Source organism: Notolepis coatsorum (genome assembly GCF_963971535.1).
Source record: "Notolepis coatsorum genome assembly, chromosome: 2".
Taxonomy (NCBI): Eukaryota; Metazoa; Chordata; class Actinopteri; order Aulopiformes; family Paralepididae; genus Notolepis; species Notolepis coatsorum.
This window is the reverse complement of record NC_140166.1, coordinates 90,936,559-90,960,581: the sequence shown is the minus strand read 5'-3', so window position 1 is coordinate 90,960,581 and position 24,023 is coordinate 90,936,559. Positions and strand designations below refer to the sequence as shown.

Here is a 24,023-nt window from a genome sequence, read left to right as displayed (position 1 = left end):
GCCTCCCCGCGACGCCACGTGTGGGAGTAAGGCCAAGTTCGCCTACCATCGGTATTGAGACATCGTGTATATTAATATTTGAATAGTCATATTTGGCACTATATCGTCGAGTTGGACGTAGTCTATTAAGCTAATAATAGTCTGTTAATATATAGTGCTTCGTGCGGTGAGAATACTACCGTAGTCAGTACCCCATCGTTTCGGGCAGAGAACTGGCTGCTTACCCAGGGTGGTTGACCCCATGTGAAGCTGCACCCGAGGAGCCCCAGAGCCGACGAGCGAGTGGACCTGTATACCGGATTATTCTACCGACGACAGCCCGCCTTCCCAGGCACGGATTATGCTTTGTATACTTTGATTATTCCATGGATAAAGACCCCCGACACTGCCGTGTGTTGGAACCCCCCCCCCTGGAGAGGACGCAAGGTGAGGAGACGCTCTGCAAGACGAGGTCGCTTCACGTCTCTCCCCCGTGGACCGGAGAGAGCCGGCCCACAAAGAGTCCACCTGCTTTCATCTGTGGTCCAAGGATCGCCGGCGCATTGAACGGCACTACAGTGGGTTCACCTGGGATACCCTTGGCCGGACGAGGCAGCCGGATTCTACCCCCCCCCCCCTCCTACTCCTGTTGTCTTACAAGCGACCGGATTAACCCCCCCTTAGTGTATCTAGTATATAATCATTAAAGTATCATTGCTGTTATTCCTTAACTATTCCAGGTCGTATATTTACCACCTGCGCCATCAGAGATTGGACATTCTCTATTGATATACCGACGAATACTCTTTGCCATAAAAGTGCATACTATTTCAATTCATAAATGTAATTAAGTGATTAAGTGCTTGCTACACACCATTGCTGTGTAGTAATAAACGCATACTTCGACTTCGTACATTTGTGTTGGATCCGTTTCATCTACGTGAGAGTGTTTATGATAATATATTTATGCCGTGTACTGGGTGGCCGAATATTAAGTACAAAGGTAGTGGTAGTAAGTATCATATCTAGTAATACAGTCAGGGAATTGTACCCCTCAGTTACAATATTCAATGGGGGGAAACCACAGGTTGGAACCTCACTCCCCACATCTATAGAACATAAAAGTAGTTGATGTTAACACTTTGAGCGCCAGCTATTACCCTCATCCCTGTAGTCAATCCGCCAGCTTTCCATTGCCTATTTTCACTGTGCGTCACGATGTTTGCAGAGCTATATTTATATTCTATATTATAGCTATGGAGACAATACTATGGCTCATTTGACAGTCACTATCTCTTGTCCAACATGTATACGTTCGCATGTTATCCCGTGGTGAATATTGTATAGTTTCAGAGTGATCCGGGCTAATTCCTAAAAAGCTGAGTTATGGAGCGCTGTGTGAATTTTGCTAAAGTCGTTTGCGTTGCTCGCCTGGACACGTTACCATTTCAAAATCAAATGTATATAATAGGTATTATGTTTCATCATGAATGCATCAAAGGGGGAGGGGGGGGGGTCGTTTTTTGATGCTCTGATCGTCAGCAACAGCATACGTTGTGGAGTACGTTACATATGATTGTTGCGATCGAAGTAGGCTTGATGTCATATAGTCCTTACCTTTACTAGGAGGTATCCCAAAATGAATATTCCAATTGTCTGATCGCTATTTCCAGTATTGATGTCCATCGTGTCCCTGACATGCATTGGCACAAAATATGCATTAAGTGTCTTCCAAGCGCTCCAAGTTGCTCGAATTAACCGTTTCACTTGCACGAAGCCAAATTCTCTGCCCGGATCATATAAGATGTAACACACAGTGTGAAATAAGGTTTCAAATGGTAGGCGATACTGCCACCTAGCAGGATTCGGCCGGTATTGCACTCTCTGAGTCTCAGAATGAGTTCCAGTGGTAACACCGAGGTCTGTGAGACTGTATAGGATATTAAAATCAAATCAAATCGAATCAAAAAGGAAAACGGAACAAATAAGGTATATATACGTGATTGGCACTCAAACACCATACGTTAATGGCACAGAACGTGTTAGTGGTCACACAAGTACTATGGAACAAATAGGAAGTCAGAAAAACAACAGAATGTACCTCACTTCTTTATCCTGTAGGGTGAAGTACCTCACTCATTTATCCTGTAGGGTGAAGTACCTCACTCCTTTATCCTGTAGGCTGAAGTACCTCACTCCTTTATCCTGTAGGCTGAAGTATCTCACTACTTTATCCTGTAGGCTGAAGTATCTCACTACTTTATCCTGTAGGCTGAAGTACCTCACTCCTTTATCCTGTAGGCTGAAGTATCTCACTCCTTTATCCTGTAGGCTGAAGTATCTCACTACTTTATCCTGTAGGCTGAAGTACCTCACTCCTTTATCCTGTAGGGTGAAGTACCTCACTCCTTTATCCTGTAGGCTGAAGTATCTCACTCCTTTATCCTGTAGGCTGAAGTACCTCACTCCTTTATCCTGTAGGCTGAAGTATCTCACTACTTTATCCTGTAGGCTGAAGTATCTCACTCCTTTATCCTGTAGGCTGAAGTACCTCACTCCTTTATCCTGTAGGCTGAAGTATCTCACTACTTTATCCTGTAGGCTGAAGTACCTCACTCCTTTATCCTGTAGGCTGAAGTATCTCACTCCTTTATCCTGTAGGGTGAAGTACCTCACTCCTTTAACCTGTAGGGTGAAGTATCTCACTCCTTTATCCTGTAGGGTTTGAGCTTTGGTAAATATATTTACGAATTTGAGTGTAAATATATATATTTGAGCTACAAAGAGCATCAGGTGATCCTAATGTGTCTTTAATTAACGAGGGAGGGAGGGAGGAAAGTCCAGGTTGTTGAGTGGATATCACAGATAATAGCATAGCACGCTGTTCTCGATGCTGCTGTCAACCTACATTTTCACAACAGATAAAAATACCACAATGTTGTGAATTATAATACTAAAACTACAGTTGCTATTTGCAATTTCTTTTGACAGGGACACTTGGTGCGGGCCCTAGCGTCCCTGTATAAAACAACGCAAGTGAAAAGAAAGAGTGAAGCACCTCACTCCTTTATCCTGTAGGGTGAAGTACCTCACTCGGTTTGATTCTGGCTCCTCCCGGCTGTGTTTTGAGGTGTCCTTGAGCAAGACACCTAACCCCTAACTTCTCCCTATTGGCACCTTGCCATGGTGCTGTTGGTGCGTGAATGTGTGAGTGAATGGGTGAATGTGAGGCATAAATTGTAAAGCGCATTAGATAAAAGCTATATTAAACACAGTCCATTTCATCCTGGAGGGTGTGATAAGTGAACCGACCCTCATGGAGAACCAGAAGCCACCATCACAGGGGGGGTCTCATCCCCCTCCTACTAATGGCAATAAACTACAAAGGGAGCTAGATTTGACTAAACAAATAAAAAAACATAAATATATCTCTCACCACAGGCCAGTGTTGAGGGGACATTACTGCCATGGCCATGTGGGTGCAGCTTCTTATCTGAGAGGCATTAGCAGCGCACATCATTTCAACTGACATTTTATTTGCCTCTCAGCTATAATAAATAAATAAATAAAAATCTTTTCCATGCTGGGAATGTGAACTAACGAGATGAATCAAGAACTACTAGCCCAAAGCTAAATTGGTGTGTGTGCGTGGTATGTGTGTGTATGAGTGTTTGTGTAAAAAAAAAGCTCCAAATAGGCTGGTGCTATTAAAACAAACTAAGAAATCATATTAGACAAAGTGAAACCATAAATACAACAAAGACGCTCGAGGAAAGCATTAAGAACGTCAGATGGGGGAGAGTCTAAGTCGTTTTTATTCCTGGACAAACACTCCTGAACCACCTCATTCAAGGACAAGATCAATCACTATTAGTAATAGCTTTTTTTTTTTATTCAGATAGATCACAATGAACACAGCCTTTAGACAATAGCAGTTGAGATAATTCATACAAATGAATGTCTGTGGTCTTTTTCGCCAGTTGCCCATCGTAGCGTGGAGCCCTGTGATATTGATGTGGGCTTGGGGGTGTGTGTGGGGGGGTGCTGAGGGGACGACACTGACAAACATTGGGTGCTTGTTCTAACTAACCAAAAGGGCATATGTCTCTATATGTGTGTGTGTGAATCAGTGGCTCTCTGTGAGTCTGCGTGAGCCGGCGTCAGTGTTGTCAGGGAGGTTGAGAGGATTAGCCACACTCTACGAGGCCTTGCTTTAAGTGCTCGTTAAAATCAAACGTCTCGAGTGGCCGAAGAACACACCCCGTCCCTCGCGTTTTGGCAACACACAGATCGGACCTCCCCACTCGCCTACGTTGTGATCAGACGATCGACCGTATTCACGCGGCGAGAGTGGCGTAAGAGCAAAATGGCAGAGGTGTCAATACGGTCAACGATGACACTTGATCCCTAAGCTACGTGGCGTCCATAGCGGCTTCATTACGCGGCACGCGGTCTGAACGAGAAGCTTCCGCACCACCGGAGGCTGTTCATGATGAGATGCAATGAGGGACCAAGGGAACACCAGGGGAACGGTATTAGACGGGATGACTTTTTAAACGTGTCTGAACTGTGACATGGACTCTCTGCGGCCCTGTGGTGATCTCAGCGCTATTTTTTTCAATTAACAGTGGAGGGAACGCAGGCATGGCCTTATGTGACAGTGGTGGATTAAACCCAAATGGCATTATACAAAGCAAAAGAGCCAAGAGTGTAATATTTTACACACAATAAAAGCTGGTCATGTATGAAAGATTATCTGGCATGAACCAACACACACACTCTCACACAGACATATCTGTTGGAAGCAAAGTAGACTGAGATTAAATGAAAAACCCACTATGAATACCGGTAGGCTAGTATGGATGGTTGTTTTTCCTCTCCTTTAAAGCCTTTACCTGAAGGAAAGAGTGCACGTCGCTTAAGTGCAGCGTCATTTGCGAGCGTGGCACATGTGTGAAGACATCGTGTGTGGTGTTGCTGCCGCTGAGTGCTAGTGTGTTACAGTTGGCGCTCGGTGGTGGGAGTGCACACTTTCATTATTTGTTGTTCGGCGCAGCGAATGTCAGACATGTCAGACTTATCAGACTGTGTTTGAGAGAGACGTGGGGGAGGATCTCATTTAGGAGTAAACACAAAAGGAGCTCTTTCTCTCCGACGAACCTAACCCTTTCCCTCTAAAAACATCCGTTGTCTCACGTGGAGTGCAGAGATAAAGCCGCCAGACGCAGCAGCGACCGCACGGAAGAGAGAGGGGGGAGAGTGAAGAAACTCGCTTTTTCAGTTTGTTTGCTGCCCTGAGGCAAATGGTGAACTGAAGGGGAGAGGAACAGGCGAATATAAAGAGAAATATAATAGATAGATATATAAATAAAACATGAAAAAAAATCTAGAAAGTGGGTTTGGTAAACACGGCAGGATGGCAGGAAACGCGATATGTCTTTATAACGACGACGTCTGTTGTTTAGCTAGCTCCCCCCGGAAAGCAGCACAAAGATTAAAGAAAATAATAATAGCAATAATCACGATAAGGGTGCGTCCCAATACTCAAATGCTTTCCTTTCTTGGCACTCCTTTTCCATGACAGCAAGGGTCGGGATCAGGGGACACAGGGGGGGCCTGCAGTATATGGAGAATGTCCAGTGTAGTTCCTCGCTATCTATTCCAAAAGAATATCAGGCAGATTTAGGAAAAATGAACTAGGAAGAACCGCAGGACACCGAGATATGGCACTAGTCTGGATAGAATGTGTTTATCGGTTTATCACTCTTAACGGTGATTGTGTTCACTAACCACAACCAGGGCCAGGTTAATGCATCTCTCCTGTCACTCACTTGGGGCACGACTCACACAGTTCTGGTGGATGTTGTAAATTTTTTCAAAACCACATCTACTATACAGTAACAGCCTACTGTTCTGCATGTCTTATTGTCATCAAATATTAGAAAAAAGCACCTCCCGTTATTATTTCAGAGGGGTGGGGCGAAATGTGCCAAGACTTTTAAAAATAAATATTTGTGTATTTGTCTCTTTTTTCTTTTTAAGAAAAGCCTGAAACGTGAGCACACTTGGTTGATATAAACCGTGTTTCCCTAAAACAGCTTAAAGACATCGAATCCAAAATGAATTTCAGGAAGAAAAGAAAACAACAACGAGAAAAAAAAAAGGTTTCGGAACGTCCCGAGATTCTCTGGAAAGTGTGAAAATCATAATGTGTATAGGAAGGAATACAGACATAAAACAACACAGACCGCTGAAGGAGAACCTCTTTTGGTCCTTTATAGAAAAATGCACATTCTGGGTGGACCAGGGCTTCTTAAGCGAGTCACAAGCTCCACAGAAAACAACAAGCTCTCCGCAGGGACAGTAAGGCAGTTACAGTATATGATCGCCATGGAAACCACTCCACCTTTTCATATGGCAGGTTTCATTTTTTTCTTATTTTTTTTCCTCGTCGTAAAGAAAGTAAGAACATAATAATGAAACACAAAGTACTCATACTTAGTTACTGTTAAAGAAAATAGCTGCCCTCTAAAAATCGTCTCCGGTAAAAAATACTCAAACTGTTTGTCTTTGTGGTTGTTGCTTTTTTTTCTTCCCTCATCGTCATGGGTTTGACTTGTATATTTCGAGTAATCGGCTGGCTCGTTAAGCTTATCAACAGTTAATGTGTAATATGATCCGGTATGATCCGGATCTCAGGGTAGAAAGAGGCGACGTCTCAAAATCACTGAAGCCAGCCTGCAAAGATGCAGAATAGAAAGGGGGGAAAGAACACCAACAGAAAAACCCAAACTAAAGCAAACTCACAGAGTTCGACAGCTACTAAGGCAACTTTTGCCAAATACAATATAAGCCCATGTATATTGCAACACAACTATATATTAATTTAATAAAATACACAATATAGCTCTTGTACACATAACAATTTGGCTCAAATGCACAGAAATTGCAGTAAAATCAATACAAATGTATTTTTTTTATGTAAACACATTTAAATTGGATACATTTACACATATAATGATATTATGTATAGTGATAATGTGAAGGGACATTTTCTTGTTTGTTTTTATCTTTTTTGGGTATTTTTTTCTTTGAAAACAGTGGCAGTGTCCTCAGCAGTTCTTTGAATAAATATCCCACCATTAACCACTCCCCTAAACTCCACTCCTATTCATCCAGGACACGTTTTTCCAACTGTAACCACTCCCCTAAACTCCACTCCTATAATCCAGGACACGTTTTCCAAACATTTTCCTCACATCTGTTTTTTTTCCTTTTCTTAGAAAATGTATAAATATCTTGTTAATATCTGGACACATGAATTCATACATATATTTATCTATATAACCATATAGATATATCTTTTCACAGTTGAGGAAAAATGTCCCTTTTTATACAGGATTGTGATTGCCTTAAGGCATAGTCAGTCACATGGTAATTCACTGTACACTAGGGACTGAAAGCTGATGATATACATGAGACAATTACAACAATGGCCAATTTGAATTGTGTGCATGTTTGCGTATGTCTTTATGTGAATGTGCGTGAGTGTGTGTGTGTGTGTGTGTGCAGTGCAAAGCAGTACAGTGCATGTGTGTGGAATGGTGTGTGCGGCTTTCCCCGACCCAGGAACATGAATGTTTAAATAGAGGGGTGAAAGACACACAGTTTACACATGTGGCTATAAATGACAGGTGAAACATGGTTTACACTGTTAATAACCCCTGTATCTTTAAAAGACTCTGGCCCTTCAACCAACCAAACACCCTCCCGCCTCGCTCCTTCCCCCCCAAAACCCCAGTCCAGACGCCCTGAATAACCCACCTCTCTGCATATCATACAGTATCCCTTAAACGTTGAACACCAATATTACAAAGTCAGAAAAAAGATAAGTGTGTCTTGTGTCTATTCAGTCCATTTCCAGAATCCCCAAAGCGTGGGGGGCGGCTTTTCCCTTTCTCTCTGTCTCCACCGATTGTCGCGTCTGTCCGTACGCACAGTCCTTTATCCGTCAGCGTCCAGTGGCAACCGCACTTCACAGAAATCCACCTACACACACACACACACTGGGGCTGAACCCGAATGCTTCCAGGCTTCCAAGCTTCAGTTGTTGCCATGGTGATCGACGCCAAAATCTGTATTCGAATACTATTTTTTTTTACCCCTCCAAAAATAAGAATTAGTGTATCAAAATAATAACCCAACGTTATTCATTATGACCCGGCATTCATCGGTTCCTCTCAAATGAGGATATTTAGAACTACCTTCCAATTTAGTTTGCGCCTTTGCACGTGGGCGACATCTGGCCACCCTGGTTCCAGTGTTTTCATGAACCGTTTAAACCCTTCGCCCTTCCACGATATTGACAGGCCTCTTGTCTCGAGCAATACATGAGACTACAGCATCAGTTATGACTCACTCTCTGTTCATTGTGAAACGCCGGTGGTTGATGTGGATAAAATGTTCATTTTCATTTGATCCTAATAACAGAAGCAAGAAGGGGACATTTGAAAGGACAGATCAAAGACGGATTCCGGTCCTCTGGAGTGGTGGAGACAAAATGCGGACTGTTATCCACGGCTGGCGGGTAGCCACGCGACTGCTTTACATCCCTGCCACTTCAACCCATTCAGAGCGGAGCGCATTTGTATTCTAAAGCTGGCTTTATTGTAAGCTAAATGAGGAATTCCAACTTGCCAAAGAATGTGGACACGTTGGTCTTTCTGTCTCGCAAACTTAAAGTCAGTTGAGCGCTCGTATCATTCAGAGCTCCAGGTATGTTAGTTTGTATTGAGCCTCATATCATTCAAAGCTCAAGGTATATATGTTTGTGTTGAGCCTCATATCATTCAAAGCTCAAGGTATGTATGTTTGTGTTGAGCCTCATATCATTCAAAGCTCCATGTATGTTAGTTTGTGTTGAGCCTCATATCATTCAAAGCTCCATGTATTTTAGTTTGTGTTGAGCCTCATATCATTCAAAGCTCCATGTATGTTAGTTTGTGTTGAGCCTCATATCATTCAAAGCTCCATGTATGTTAGTTTGTGTTGAGCCTCATATCATTCAAAGCTCCATGTATGTTAGTTTGTGTCAAGGCTTTGACCACAGGAGCTATTTTCGCCCGGTGTAATTCATGTTTTCGCTTTGATTGGATATGTTGTTGGTTGTTGTATTTAGTTTGATCGATGCACACTTAAAAGTGAAGGCACACTTTTATTTATTGCTTTTTTTCACATGTATTTATTGTGCTTTTTATTAATCCCCAAATTACTTAGACTTTATTTTTATTCATGTTAATCCTAAAGTGACAGAAGCGTCTGTTCATTATTTTAAGATTTCATGTAAAGGTCTATGTTGATAAGGGACTTATTTGTTTTTCTTTTCCATGAGCAACTGATTTCACTTTGATTAGTTCTGTATAAAGAGGCTATTTTGTTTGACTGGAAGCCAATTTATTTCATGGATTAACCCACTGCTGTCAACAAATACATGCTTTTTATTTAATATATTTTGTTTCTTGGCATAGGCTATACAGGCTATATTGCATTATGCCTATGAGCATAATGTAGTTTCGTTTTTATTTAATTTGATTATTGCACGTGTTGTAGCCAATTAAATCTCAATGAAGAGAGAAAAACCACGAAGTCAGATTTTGCCGTAGTCTCCAAATAGCATAATAATTGCAATAATAAAGCCTGTGAAATCATGTGATAAAGACATAAGTAATTAATAATAACAGCAAGTTTGAAGAAAGTACATAATAGCCCCCTCCCCCCATTGTCGTTGTCATCACTGAAGTATTGAATATTCGATGATAACCAGCGCTGAAGCTTCGAAGCCCTAGAAAAAGGTATTCGGGAAACAGCCCTGACACTGACACACAATCAGATATGTAGAGAGACTTCACAAGAGACCATGAACAATACACTTATGAGCTGGTGGGCACTTAGATAAAAGCTTGAGTGATGCCAGAACTTGAAGCATAAGCCTCTGCCATTTGCTTAAGAATCCAAAACATAAGTGGTTCATTAAATTCAACAGAATTCAGAAGTTTGTATTTTCAATTTCCTTTTTTTTCTCCTTTCTTTTATTTTCTCATCATTGGCCGTAGTGTTCTCGCACCACACGCTGGTGCATACATCGTTGGTTCTGTACTGCGAATGTTGTTTTAATGACAGATACATTGATAACAGCTCCCCTCATAAGACCGTTTGTAAGTTTGTTTTGGTGAAAGTTTGGGGCAGAGAGTTTTTTTGCGATAGCATCCTACTCCCCTCTCTGTCTCTCTCTCCCTTCCTTTCTCGCCCTCCTCCTCCTCTCTCATGAACTATCCGTGTCACTTCCTGAGCGTGGCCGTGGCCTCACTTCCTCTACAGTCCTGCAGGAGTTTGTCGATGTCCCGCACCACCTGGTCGGCATCCATGCCCTCGCGGCCCGCCTCCGGCTCCGCCTGCTCCAGGACGCCCTCCATCTCCCCCGAGACTGCCGCCGCCGCCGCCTCCTGGCTGATCCTGGACCGGGCCTCGGCCAGCACCTTGGCCACCGGGTCCGAGGACGGCATGGGCGGGTAGACTCCCTGGTCCCTGCTCTGTTTGGTGGGCGAGCGGTACTGGCCGTCGGGGGGGCCGTAGTGCCCGGAACAGGTGGCGGGCGGCGGCTTGCCCTCAGCGCCGTCGGCAGGGCTCTTGACCGAGGAGCACGGGGAGGACGTGGAGCAGCCCTTGGTGGGGCTCCCGGAGGCGGAGGGCACCTCCTGCAGGAGGGGGCTTAGCGCTCGCTTGGCCTTCAGGTAGGGCTTGACGTTGGCCACCAGGATGGTGTGGTCACGGCGCTCCTTGCCGAAAGTGCAGAAGGTCTTCTTCCCGTTGGGGTTGACGGTCTCGTACGTCTCTGTCTCCGGCACCGTCTCCATCCCCGCGGGCACGAACAGGTTGGTGCGGTAGTCCACGCCCTCCGCCTGGTTCCCGCCGGCCGGGAACTGGGGCATCCAGCAGCGGTCAGAGTGACCCAGCACTCTGCACTCCTCTGTACAGTTAACACAGTCCTCGTCTGCAGAGGGGGGAGAGAGAGAGAGAGAGAGAGAGAGAGAGAGAGAGAGAGAGAGAGAGAGAGAGAGAGAGAGAGAGAGACACAGGAAGTCAGTTCTGTGCACAGAATATAGCAATGCCACACACGGAGAGGGTCGCATGAACCGCGCGACTGTCTGTGTATCTCTGTGTGATGTAAACAGAGGCCGAGCCCGAGGTTGAAAGAGTAGGGCTTAGCCTAATGAAATGACATGGAAATGAGGATGAGGCAGAACACACGCATGCACGCACGCACGCACGCACACACGCGCGCACACGCACACACTACTACTACTACATTTGTGAGGACCTAAATTCCATTGAATCCTTCCCTAGCCTCTCACCCTAACATTCACTCTCATCGTGCCTAACCTAACCTTAACCTTAAGCTACACCCTTAACCCTAGCATGACCTGTTTTAAAGTAGCCTGTAAAATGTCCTCACTTTGACTGATTGACCGCTTCTTTCTGTCTTTGTGAGGACATCTGGTATAGTAGTACGGGCCCATACATGCACACACACAGACACATGCGCATACACCAATATGTGCACACACATGCACACATGCACACGCACACAGACACACACACACACACACACACACACACACACACACACACACACACACACACACACACACACACACACACACACACACACACACACACACACACACACACACACACACACACACACACACACACACACACACACACACACACACACACACACACACACACACACACACACACACACACACGGGACCAGGGGACACCTGCTGGGTGGATATGAATTTTCCAAAGCTGTGATCAAGGAGATGGCAGAGCCCACAGAGGGGATATGGAGGGACGGAGAGAAAAACAACAGTTGAATTTTGGCAATGCCATAACGCCGTTATCATAAATTTATGTCACTGAGCTTTGAAGAGCTCCCTAGACAGAGAGACCCTGCCAACTGCCTTGTGCCTCTTCACACTGTGTGTTTGTGCATGTTTATTTGTGCCTTAGTGGTGTGTGTGTGTGTGTGTGTGTGTGTGTGTGTGTGTGTGTGTGTGTGTGTGTGTGTGTGTGTGTGTGTGTGTGTGTGTGTGTGTGTGTTCTCTTTCATCTCGATTCAGAAGGAAAGCATACGTTGGCTGATTTAGAGTTGCTCATGCTTATGACAAATACACCCAGATCTGGAGAGGAGAAAAAAAAGAACAGCACTCTTATTTTCTCTCTCTCTCTCTCTCTCTCTCTCTCTCTCTCTCTCTCTCTCTCTCTCTCTCTCTCTCTCACTCTCTCGCGTTGTGCACAGGTTGAAAAAAAAGAGGGGGAGAGAGAGAAACAGAGAGAGGGAGAGAGAGAGAGGGAGATATAGAAACAGAGAGACATAAAAGATTGAGAGAAAGAGAGATAAACAGAGAGGAACAGATAGAGGGAGATATAGAGGAGATAGAGACAGAGAGGGGGAGGGGTAGAGAGAGAGACAAAGACAGAGAGGGGGAGAGAGGGAGAGAAAAAGAGAGAGGGAGAGAGAGAGAGGACCAACAGCAACAATAACAGCAACAACAACAATGTTGCCACACGAATGAAGCATCTGTTGCCCCACAAATGGTCTCTCTCCACTGACCGGGTGGTGAAGCTGAAATACAAGACAGACTGCGAGGCTTCTGTCCTGCTGGTTTCTATTAGCTGCCGTTCAGCAGACTACTGGTACAAGAGATTTATCACTTTCAAAAAACATCAAACAAAAAAGACAAAAGAAAAGAGAGAGAGAGGGAGAGAGGAGAGAGAGAGAGAGAGAGAGAGAGAGAGAGAGAGAGAGAGAGAGAGAGAGAGAGAGAGAGAGAGAGAGAGAGAGAGATGGGGAGGGCTAAGTGATGTATTACAATATAGTACAGATTGTATTTCATTATATATTTCATTATATTTTGCCTCCCCCACTGCTTGGAGTGTCCTGGTGAATTGTACAACAGTGCTGCATATACCGTATATATATATTTATATTTACCGAATATATACATATCCATTATATCTGTCTGCATATAATCTTCCTATATACCTACTTATACACCTGCATATAACCCATATATACATATATTTACATACCTGTAGATACTATATCTATATCATTCTGTACATATCCCTTACCTACTCTTACTAGGTACACTGCTGGCCAGTATGACTTACTTACTACCATAGTGTCTTTATATCTGTATCACTGTACATATTAATAACTATAACTCTGTACATACATGTGATTAGCACTATTACTCAGTAGTACTAATTTTTATATATATATATATATATATATATATATATATATATATATATATATATATATATATATATATATATATATATATATATATATATATATATTATACCCAGTTTAATCACCTATACATTGTATATTACTATTGCACTTGGATGCCAGGTTGGATGCCAAACTTCTGTTCGTTGTACTGTATTTGTGCTGAAAAATTACAATACATTTGAAGATAATCTAATCTACCCATGTCCCAGCTGTAAAAGCAAGGAATAAATCTGGCCTTGTTGGTTCAAAGACAACGATTGTCACCTGTCCTTCCAGCTAAATAGTTAGCTGGTGTTGAAAAAAACCTACTGCACAGATGCTGAAACAGCAACTGGCTGCATACGGTTTCGGACTTAGTTGAGCTTGATTTGACTGCTATGATCAATCTCAAATTGGGTGATGTGCTTAACGAACGACAGGAAAGCCTTTCATGCCAGACTAATCAAACAGAATTAACTCTTAACCTCCTAATCAACCTTAATTAGACCTTCGGGGGGGCATCTCCATACCGATGCCAGACAGACTAGCATCTCACTTATACTGTAATTGGATGGTATCCCTGAAAGCTGAGTGCTTCAGGTGCAACATACAGTATCAGTCTGTTGGCTGAAAACACACACAGCACAAGGGAAAACATGTCCAACTGAAACTATTCACTTTTTTAATTTTTTTTACAGTTTAATAGTTGGGGGCCATTTTGGGAACCCAACATCTTAAGAGTGCGGGCAATCTTAAAGGAAGCCGCCAGGAATTGCTACTCCCACTGCTGAGAGATACTAACAGGGCGTGTACTGTTAGATGATTACTCCGTGTCACCACATCACCCCGCTGCCACAGACGGCCTCTGTGCGGGCGAGACTCTCTGCTCGTAAACCGGAGGTGTTCTCTGCGATGACCACAAACTTGGGACACTAAAGCAGTGCTTTTCCTCGACGCGAGCGGCCGGTCGGAGTGGACACGCTTGAGTGCACTCCGGTAGGCTTTCTTTGCAGTGTTGCAGGTCAGCAGCCCGGAATCCCCGGAGGCTGCTCCCCTAAGCCGCGGGATGAGCTTAACACTTCACAAATGTTTGAAGAAGGCCAAAACAGAACTGCAAAGAGAGCCTGGCATTTCCCATGTTGACGCAGTCATCTGGAGAGGAAATAGAGGGGAAGAGAAGTGGAGACCTGACCAGTTTGGAGACGGGAGTAAATTGAAATGGTGTGCACGTGCGCACGCATCCACCACACACACACACACACACACACACACACACACACACACACACACACACACACACACACACACACACACCAAGGAATGAACACTGGTGCGTCTCTCTGCGTCGGTGCGAGAGAAAGAATAAATACAAACAGCATGCCAAGGCGCATGTATCAATGATTCGATCCAAAGGTTGTACATAAATAATATGGGGGAAAAACATGAACATACCTTAAAAACCAGAACACCTCCATACTACAATCAATCATCGAGCTGCAGAGTGCAGATTGTACACAGCCTGTCAAGCGAGCGGCTCACTTGCAATTCCAGACACACACCACTACTACTACCAGCTCAGTCTCTCCGTGACATCTGTGTGCTTCTCAGAGGCCTTTGTCCATTCACTGTGTGCATATTAAAGCATAAATAATCCATGCAGATATATTTCCATGCATTTAGTTAGAAAAGGAAAGAGGCTGATAGATTATTCATGTCTGAGATACTCTGGGCAACCTTGAGGCTCCTGCAGCTCGAGGCTCATATCTATGGCTAACTATATGACATATGAAACCAGGGGTGACATTCATATCTCTCTCTCTCTCTCTCTCTCTCTAGCTCTTTGTCTCTTTGCCATTACTCTCCACCTCTCTCGTTTGGGATGAGGCGGTGCAACCAAGGGCACCTTTCGCTATGATGCTTTGTCTACCAAAATGAGAACCTCTTCTTGTTCGAATGGATTTGTATCTTAATACATGGGATGGTCTACAATACGCTTGAGAGATGATGCATTGAGCGATTTATACGACACGGAGACCGATATAGCGTAGAATTGATTTGCGATGTTATGATTCAATGTATGATGCCGTATGATACTAGGGCAGGCAATGTGATTAAATGTGATGATTTTAGATTACTTGGTGTTATTCCAACAAATCAGAATTGAACACTATGTTTACACTGCAAGCCTTAATGCTAAATTCTGACAGTATACAGTACGCGTGTGTGTGCACTGAGGCCAGGAGCGTGCAACATTAATAGTCTATTCCACTATAGCTATAGTGTGCTGTATGATGACAATACATTTTAATCGAATCAAATTTTGATCCATCCACCTGTTGAATACAGGGATCAGCACATCAGAGATGCAATGCTGACCCTCTCCCTTCCGTTTTGCACAAAACCCTGGCCTTATAAGGAGCTGTCTGTATGCAAATCCAGGTGTACGAGTGACATACTTCATTCAGGGGATCACAGCTGCGATCATTTTGGCACGTCTTGATAAATCCGGGGCTAGGTGGTCGTAGGTGTTCTCTTACGAACTTCCAACAAGGTTGTTGTAAGAGGAAACTTACGACAATGTTGGTGATTGAGGTTTAAATGTGGCCAATATCATATTCTGGTGGTTAAGGAGACAGTAGGATTAAGGAGACAATATACTTGTTGAGTTAAGGTTAAGGTTATATATATATATTGTCCTGTGTTAGATGAACAATACCACTTATTGTTGACTGCCAGAAGTGAATCCCTTGCTGGTCTTGTTGTACACAATTGTTAGTCTCTTTGGATAAAAGAGTCAGCTGAATGGCTGAAATGTAAATGTGAAAATGTGAAGGTGACTCTCCGACAGGAATGCAGGTGATTGAAAGTTAGCTTGTTTCTCACTGTGTTTGCAGGCAACCATCTCAAGGGCATCCATCCACACTTGCTTAATTAAACATCCATTAATTAGCAAACTGCATTTAATTTTTTTTTCTTACGTTATTAATGAGACCATAATTAAAATGGATAGCAGATTTAATACACTGTTGGAAGTAGCTTCTACAGGTCGACTGTGAACATGACCATCACTAGATTATGTTCAAGGACAGTTGATGACAGCAAAAAGCCCAAAAAGCCCTGTTCACACACAGGACACACCCCATATATTTGACCGTCAAGGAGTTTGTGATCGAACATTTCAAATGACACCTCAAACTAATTTAGAATGATACAAATTGCCCCCAAGCGCAGTACAGTAGTTTGGGCACATTTATCTTATTTTGAAACATCTTTGGTAACCTGTAGAAGATAACAGAAAGGCAGTCTTTGGTTCGAGAAGAAAGGTAAAACAAATTCAGTTGTCATCATATGTTCTCAAATCAATGAGTAATCATGTATCAATCAAAATAATTGTTTGTTTGCCATAATTGAGCAGCCCTAATACTACCAAATACAAATTGTGACACCAAATGATTGACATGCTGGCTCACATCACAGCGGTCCCCAAGTAATACATGTCCGGCACGAGCGAGACTCACAGGGAAACGCGATCTCTCCGGTGTGTTCCGTAATCAGTGATTCCAGTGAGTGTTGGGATCTACTGAGCTGGGGCTCTGGTTTATTTACGGTGCATTGACAACCCGGTGAAAGCAGCCTTTTATTGGAATCACATTCTTCAGCTTTACCCTTTCTAACACTCGAGGACACGCACACACACACACACACACACACACACACACACACACACACACACACACACACACACACACACACACACACACACACACACACACACACACACACACACACAAACACATGTATGCTCACACACACAAACAGCTAAATGTCAAGGTGGGACAAGGGGGATATTAAAGGCCAACAAGCCAGAATAACCACAAAAACACAAACAAAAATACAACAGAGGGCAGTGGCGTCGCTATCTTATATGCTGCCTTGAGTCAATCTCCACCCAGAGAGCCGTACCTACACTAAGATCTCCTTCTCAAACACGCTGGCTTGAAATTCAGCCCATTAGATTCCGCAGCCAGAGCTCTTTCTCCTCCTATGTAATTGCAACGCCCTTTGTTCGAATCTGGCCTGGGACTTTTGTTGCATGTCATCCCCCTTCTCTCTACCCCTGATGTCCTGTCACTAACTGTCCTCAGATCAGTCGAGGGGCAACCCTCGTTTTCAACAATGCGGGTCGTACAGTATACTAGTTGAGTTAAGGTTAAGGAGACAGCATACTTGTTAAATTACGGTAAGGGTTAAGGTTGACAGAGGGTTTTGTTTTTGTCCCAGCAGGAGATTTAAGAAAATAAACCATTTCACATGCTGCTCATGGTTTCTCAGAACATCAATACCAAAGCAGGCAAGATGCGTGTGTATGTGTGTGTGTTTGCATGTGTTTGCATGTGTGTTTGTGTATGTGTGTAAGACGGTTGGGGAGGGTGTGTCTCTGAACCTCCGTTTGAATGTGTGCACCTGTGTGTGTGTGTGTGTGTGTGTGTGTGTGTGTGTGTGTGTGTGTGTGTGTGTGTGTGTGTGTATCATAAGCACAGGGTGATTTCCCTAAATATCCCCTCCTGCCTCCTGGCACCTGCCCCCCCTGGCCCTGTGTGCCCATCTCGCCTCACTTTATTACCCTGCCCTGTGATTAATGCTCCTCCGTCATACCCTGGGAACAGGGGAGGCTGCACGGGACAGGATTAGAAGAATGCCTTGTGGTTCAAGAAAGACCTACCCGTCAGGATTACAGTTAGCTACTGTAGTTAGTAAAGCCAAGATACATAGCATGCTAGTCGCTAACATTACCACTCGATTGCTGCGTTGTATCAAATGGAACGTAAAACCGATAACGTTAGCTCACTAACTGCAGTCAAATGGGTCTATTTCACTAGCATGATAGTGGTTATAGGTAGAAGGCTAGTGGCTATAGGTAGATAGCCAGTGGATATAGATGGCTAGTGGCTATAGGTAGATAGCTAGTGGATATAGATGGCTAGTGGCTATAGGTAGATAGCCAGTGGATATAGATGGCTAGTGGCTATAGGTAGATAGCTAGTGGATATAGATGGCTAGTGGCTATAGGTAGATAGCTAGTGGATATAGGTAGATGGCTAGTGGCTATAGGTAGATAGCTAGTGGATATAGGTAGATGGCTAGTGGCTATAGGTAGATAGCTAGTGGCTATAGGTTGATAGCTAGTGGCTATAGGTTGATAGCTAGTGGATATAGGTAGATGGCTAGTGGCTATAGGTAGATAGCTAGTGGCTATAGGTTGATAGCTAGTGGATATAGGTAGATGGCTAGTGGCTATAGGTAGATAGCTAGTGGCTATAGGTAGATAGCTAGTGGTAACGTTAGCGATCTTGGCTTTGCTAACTACAGTCAAATGTGTCTGTTTCACTAGCATGCTAGTGGCTAGCTCGAATAACGTTACAATCACTGAGAGGGTCTATGACTGTAGCACACATGCGTTAAAAACATCCCGACGGGTACTCAGTCCTAGTTGAACCGCAAGGCATTCTGGGTGTGTGCTCCATGGCTCCGGATAGCAGCAGTTCGCTACGGCAGTGTGGGAGAACGTCGCCTTGTCCTCGAACACAGAATAACAGAGGAAGCCGACATGCAGCAATGTGACGTTCATGCATGTGGTCGCTGGCTTTGAAGTAGCACACCTGTGTCCCTGTTACTATAGACTTATGAGGCACTGAGGCGTGCGATTGGAGGGTGATCTAAAAGAATGTGTGTGTGTGTGTGTGTGTGTGTGTGCGCGTGTGTGCGTGTGTGTGTGTGTGTGTGTGTGGTGAAAGTTCCCACCCAAACCCAGGTGGACAGGCAAAAGGGCAGCTGACAAGCCTCTCCGAGCATCTGTGGCAGACTGCACCTGCTCACCTGAGGGTTCTCAGTGTGTGTGTGTGTGTGTGTGTGTGTGTGTGTGTGTGTGTGTGTTAGTGTGCATGTGTGAGTGTTCCTGTGTGTGCATGTGTGTGTATATGCGTGTGTGGGTTGTGTGTTTGTACGTGTGTGGGGATTCCGTGTGTCTTTGCGTGTGCATGCATGTGTGAGAGTGTGTGTTTGCTAGTTCCTTTATGTGTATATGTGTGTGTGTGTGTTTGAGTGTTTCTTTGTGTGTCTGTGTGTGTGTTTTAGTGTCCCTTTGTGGGTGTGTGTTTAAGTGTTCCTTTGTGCGTGTGTGTGTTCCTTTGTGCATGTGTAATCCCTTCACCCACAGCTACCAGGCCACAGCGTCTGAGTTCTCAGTCAATCAGAGCAGCTAAATATTTGAACTCCCTGGACAGAGTCGGGCCTGATTCTTAGTAAAGATCTGATAAGGCGCCACGTCAGCAGCTGTCGGCTCAGAACCAGGACTGAGACACAGAGACTTTAGAAAACTCTGACTAATTACCCCTGAGAAAGTAGCCTACATACTGATTCATGCTGGAACAATGTAGAAAACACCTACACACCCCACCAAAAAAACCAATAACATATGCCATGTCTCCATATATGTTCAGCCTGGCTGGGGCTAGCCATGGTCTAGCATGGTATGGTTGGGTTTGTGTCTCCATTAGCTATGTTCAGCCTGTCTGGGGTTAGGCATGGTCTAGCATGGTATGGTATGGTTTGGTTTGTAAATGGCTGCATTTATATAGCTCTTTTATTCAAAGCGCTTTACAATTTGTTCCTCACATTTTACCCATTCACTTACACATTCACACACCGACGGCAGAGGCAACCATGCAAGGTGCCAACCTGCTCATCGGGAGCAGTTAGGGGTTAAGTGTCTTGCTCAAGGACACTTCGACATGCTGCCCGAGAGGAGCGGGAATCGAACCAGGAACCTCCGGATAACCAGACGACTTTTGTGTCGCCATTAGCTATGTTCAGCCTGGTTGGGTCTAGCCATGGTCTAGCATGGCATGGTATGTTTGGGTTTCTTGTAAACACATTTTATTGGAGTGAGGGCGGACATCTCTGGGAAATTATGTTTTCTGGCATTTTGGGTGAACTGTGCCTGTTAGGGCTGTCATTTTCTTTAATGCTGAACATAATTTTGAATCTCCCAACAGAACATAGATTCAATGACATCCTCCCAATCATTTTTAACAAATTCTGCTGAAAATAGCAGGCTATTACAACTCGTTAGACAGGCATACTTTGTCGATATTACTTGTAGGAGTTTGTAAAACGATAATACTTTCACAAAACCGAGATACAATATGGTGTTTCTCAACTGTTGCAGTTTCATACAATTTAAAAAGAAAGATTATCCTGGCGATTGGTTTTCATTCAAACTCAATGTTTAAACTTCTTTAAACGCAACTTTACCAATGACGGCCGGCCTAGTAGCTACTGCCCACAGTCAAGGCACCAGTAGCTAATTACAACAATGATGATAGTAGTAACAATAATAATAATAACAATGTCGTCATTGTCATCATCGTGCCTTTGTGCTATAATTACATATCATAGTCAATTACTAGTTAATCGCTTCATGGCTATTAATCCAACAATGAGTGACTGAGGTTCTGTGTCTGTGTGTGTCTGTGTGTGTGTGTGTGTGTGTGTGTGTGTGTGTGTGTGTGTGTGTGTGTGTGTGTGTGTGTGTGTGTGTGTGTGTGTGTGTGTGTGTGTGTGTGTGTGTGTGTGTGTGTGTGTGTGTGTGTGTGTGCGTGCGTGCGTGTGTGTGTGTGTGTTTGTGTGTCTGTGTGTTTGTCTGTGTGTGTGTCTGTGTGTGTGTGTGAACCGTGGCCTGGATTGTTACGTGTCGTGGGTGGCTCTGCGTCTGCACCATAAGAAGGGTACTACCTCTCCCCGGCACGATAGCTTTTATCACAGCGGGAGGCCGGAGAAAATACAGATGCTTTCCAGGAAACGCTGAGCGTCAGCGGTAGGGGAGCCCGGCGCCCGGTGATGCTGAGACGGAACCAAGGACAAATGTCTCTGGATCAAACACATCCTTTCTTTAGGCTTTTCCCCCCCATCAGCTAATGCCCCGACTAAGTTGTTCAAAGGAGCGCCCTGAGGGGGAGAGTATAGGAGAGTTGAGGATGAAGAACCAGGGGTAAGACGAGGGGAATGGGCTCGTACTCACCACCAAAGCAAACATGTAAAGCCCGATCAATAGCTGGCAGGTGGGGGAGGGGCTGTGCTGTTGACATTATAGGGTGGGGAGTTGGCCTCGCTGGAGGCTCCTGAGGAGCACGTTCCTTTCAACGCGTCTTCTAAGCAAAAACCTTAGAATGTCTTAGAACCTTAGACCTGTGTCTGTGTGCGTGTGTCTATTTTGTGTGCGCGTGTGTTAGGGCTGTGCGATATGACAATATATATAATATACATATAATTATATATTATACATCCCGTGGGACGATATAACAATTTAGATCGCTAGAGATTTTCCTCTTATCATTTCTATCACCATTGTTTAGTTTTTGTTCGTTTATAAAACCGTGTTTAGAACGTTTTTTAGTTTGTTAATAAATACATGCTTTTGATTTTGTGGCAAGTGATTTATTTTTGTGTGCTTAAAGTCAACACAAAATGAGTGTTTTAATATGTCTAGGCCTCTACATTTCTATATGTTTCATATGCCATGCAATGTTGTGAGAATGCAATATGTCGCTGCTGTGGAAATAAACCTTTTGATTGAGGAAACAAATACATGTTATTGTTGGTAAATGTTTTATTTTTAGTTACAATTAATTGATTAATTGATCGCTTACGTTATCAATAGGGGTGTAACGATGCATCGATTAATCGAAATGCATCGATTCTAATGTGACGATTCAGCTGCATCGATTTGAAAAAGTTAGAATCGATTATAATCTAAATTAATCGAAATAATTTTTGTATGTATTATTTTTTTTGGTATTGTTTTTATTGACCTATAGTCCATTCATGCTGGGTGAATCAGTTCCCCCAGCCACATTTGTGTATTACATTTTTTTGGGGGAATTAACTGATAGAAAATGTATTGAATCAAATCGAATCGTGGTCAAATGAAGAGATTTCATGATGCATTGAATCGTTGCCTGAATAATCGTAATAGAAATTAATCGTTGTGAGGTCGCATCGTTACACCCCTACTTATCAATGATCGAGTAAGGAACGTGCTTACAATTTACAACACTAATTCAGATCCTGCTTTACAGCAGTATTTTACGTCATTCGGTCCCTGTTTACAGCAGTATTTTTTATATATATTTTATATTTATATATTTTTATGTTTTAAAATAGTACACTCATTTGAGTAGTGGAAAAGGGGTAGGATTAAATAAGTGTATACTTCTTCCTACTCCTTTTCGAACATGTAGATTGAGTTGTGTTTTGCTTTTGTTATTGTTTGTTTGTATTCATTGCATGTTCGAAATAAAGATTTCAAATCAAATCAAAAATCAAAATATGAATCTGTTTATTCACATTTATAAATTTACAAACTTTTTACATGCAAATGTAAAATTTTTACAAAGAAAACAATTAAAGGCCAAGATGCTGAAGTCCAAGCCCTACAGTATATTAACTTGTCGAAAAGGAGTGTATCACCTGTACATTGTATATTACTGTTGCTCTTTACTGTTACATTTGCACTCTTGTTGGATGCCAAACTTCTTTTCGTTGTACTGTACTTGTACAATACATTAGAATCTAATCTAAATTTGATCTAACATGAGACCTTTAAACATGTCTTTAGTTGAGGAATACACTACTAATATGGTCAGACGTGTCTGGTAGTTTAGTTGGTGACTGTTGCAGACGCTGGCCTTGAGGCCCTGAGGGAAACATGTGAGAAAGGGAAACATTTACCTGGCTCTCTGTTATCTGCTGACAATCAGACATTGCTTTACAGAAGAAAAAAACAGGTCCAACGGCAGCGAATGGCCATGGGAACCCATCCAGGTCCAAAAAACTGCTGAGAGCAGCCAATACGATGCTTATCTGTAGCCATGCGTATGAGGTGTGACAGCACTTTTCAGAAAACTCCCACTGATACCATTTGTCAACAGGCTATTCACCTGAATTTAGACGTCCTGTTAATGCACTGTCTAAAGCTGGAAATAGGAAAATATAAAACTGCCTTTAACCTACACTCTGAGTCACGCATACCGAAATGTTAAACCCAGGAGAATATTGTCATCCCTTTTCCAGTGAGATATGGAAGGGCTGGTATGTACTAGGGACGGGCAAAACTCACAAAATTACTATTCCATGGTCAGTGGGAACTATTCCAATAATAATCAAACCCCCCTCCCCACACACACATATTAACATATGATTTTGTTTTGACTTAATAGCGAACATGACATAATCAATCAATCAAACAAGCGAGCTAGCTGGCTGCTGTCATTGCTACAACAGCTAGTGGAGCAGTGAACATTCTTTCCTGGAACAAAAGCATTCGTTCTGACAGTTACATCACTGATGCTTGAAATAATGTGAAACAACATGGAAAACGTACACAATGCCTGCTACCATGCAAAATCTCCAGTCTCTCGTTCTTCATCTTTCTTTTCTGTTCACCCAGCTGTTAACAGACTGTTATGCTACCTGGCTGCCTAGCAAGCTGTACCCAGCATGCCGTTCAGCGGTGTAACAGTTAATAGGGTCCCCTCACAATACACTACACATTCAGTTAAATATATTTTTTGAGACAAAACGATATTCACGTAAACTATTCTATTTTCTTTTATCATGTAGCGACTATTTGAATATTCTA

General features: G+C 43.4%; 1 protein-coding gene across 1 annotated transcript in view; it reads right to left on the bottom strand.

The window, feature by feature from the left end:
• Nucleotides 1-6,842: 6,842 nt before the first annotated feature.
• Nucleotides 6,843-24,023, bottom strand: part of pcdh17 (protocadherin 17) — a 147,572-nt gene continuing 130,391 nt past the window's right edge. The window contains 1 exon segment of the mRNA XM_084308746.1: nt 6,843-11,029. Coding sequence (XP_084164872.1) covers nt 10,317-11,029 — 713 coding nt within the window. The 3' untranslated portion in view covers nt 6,843-10,316.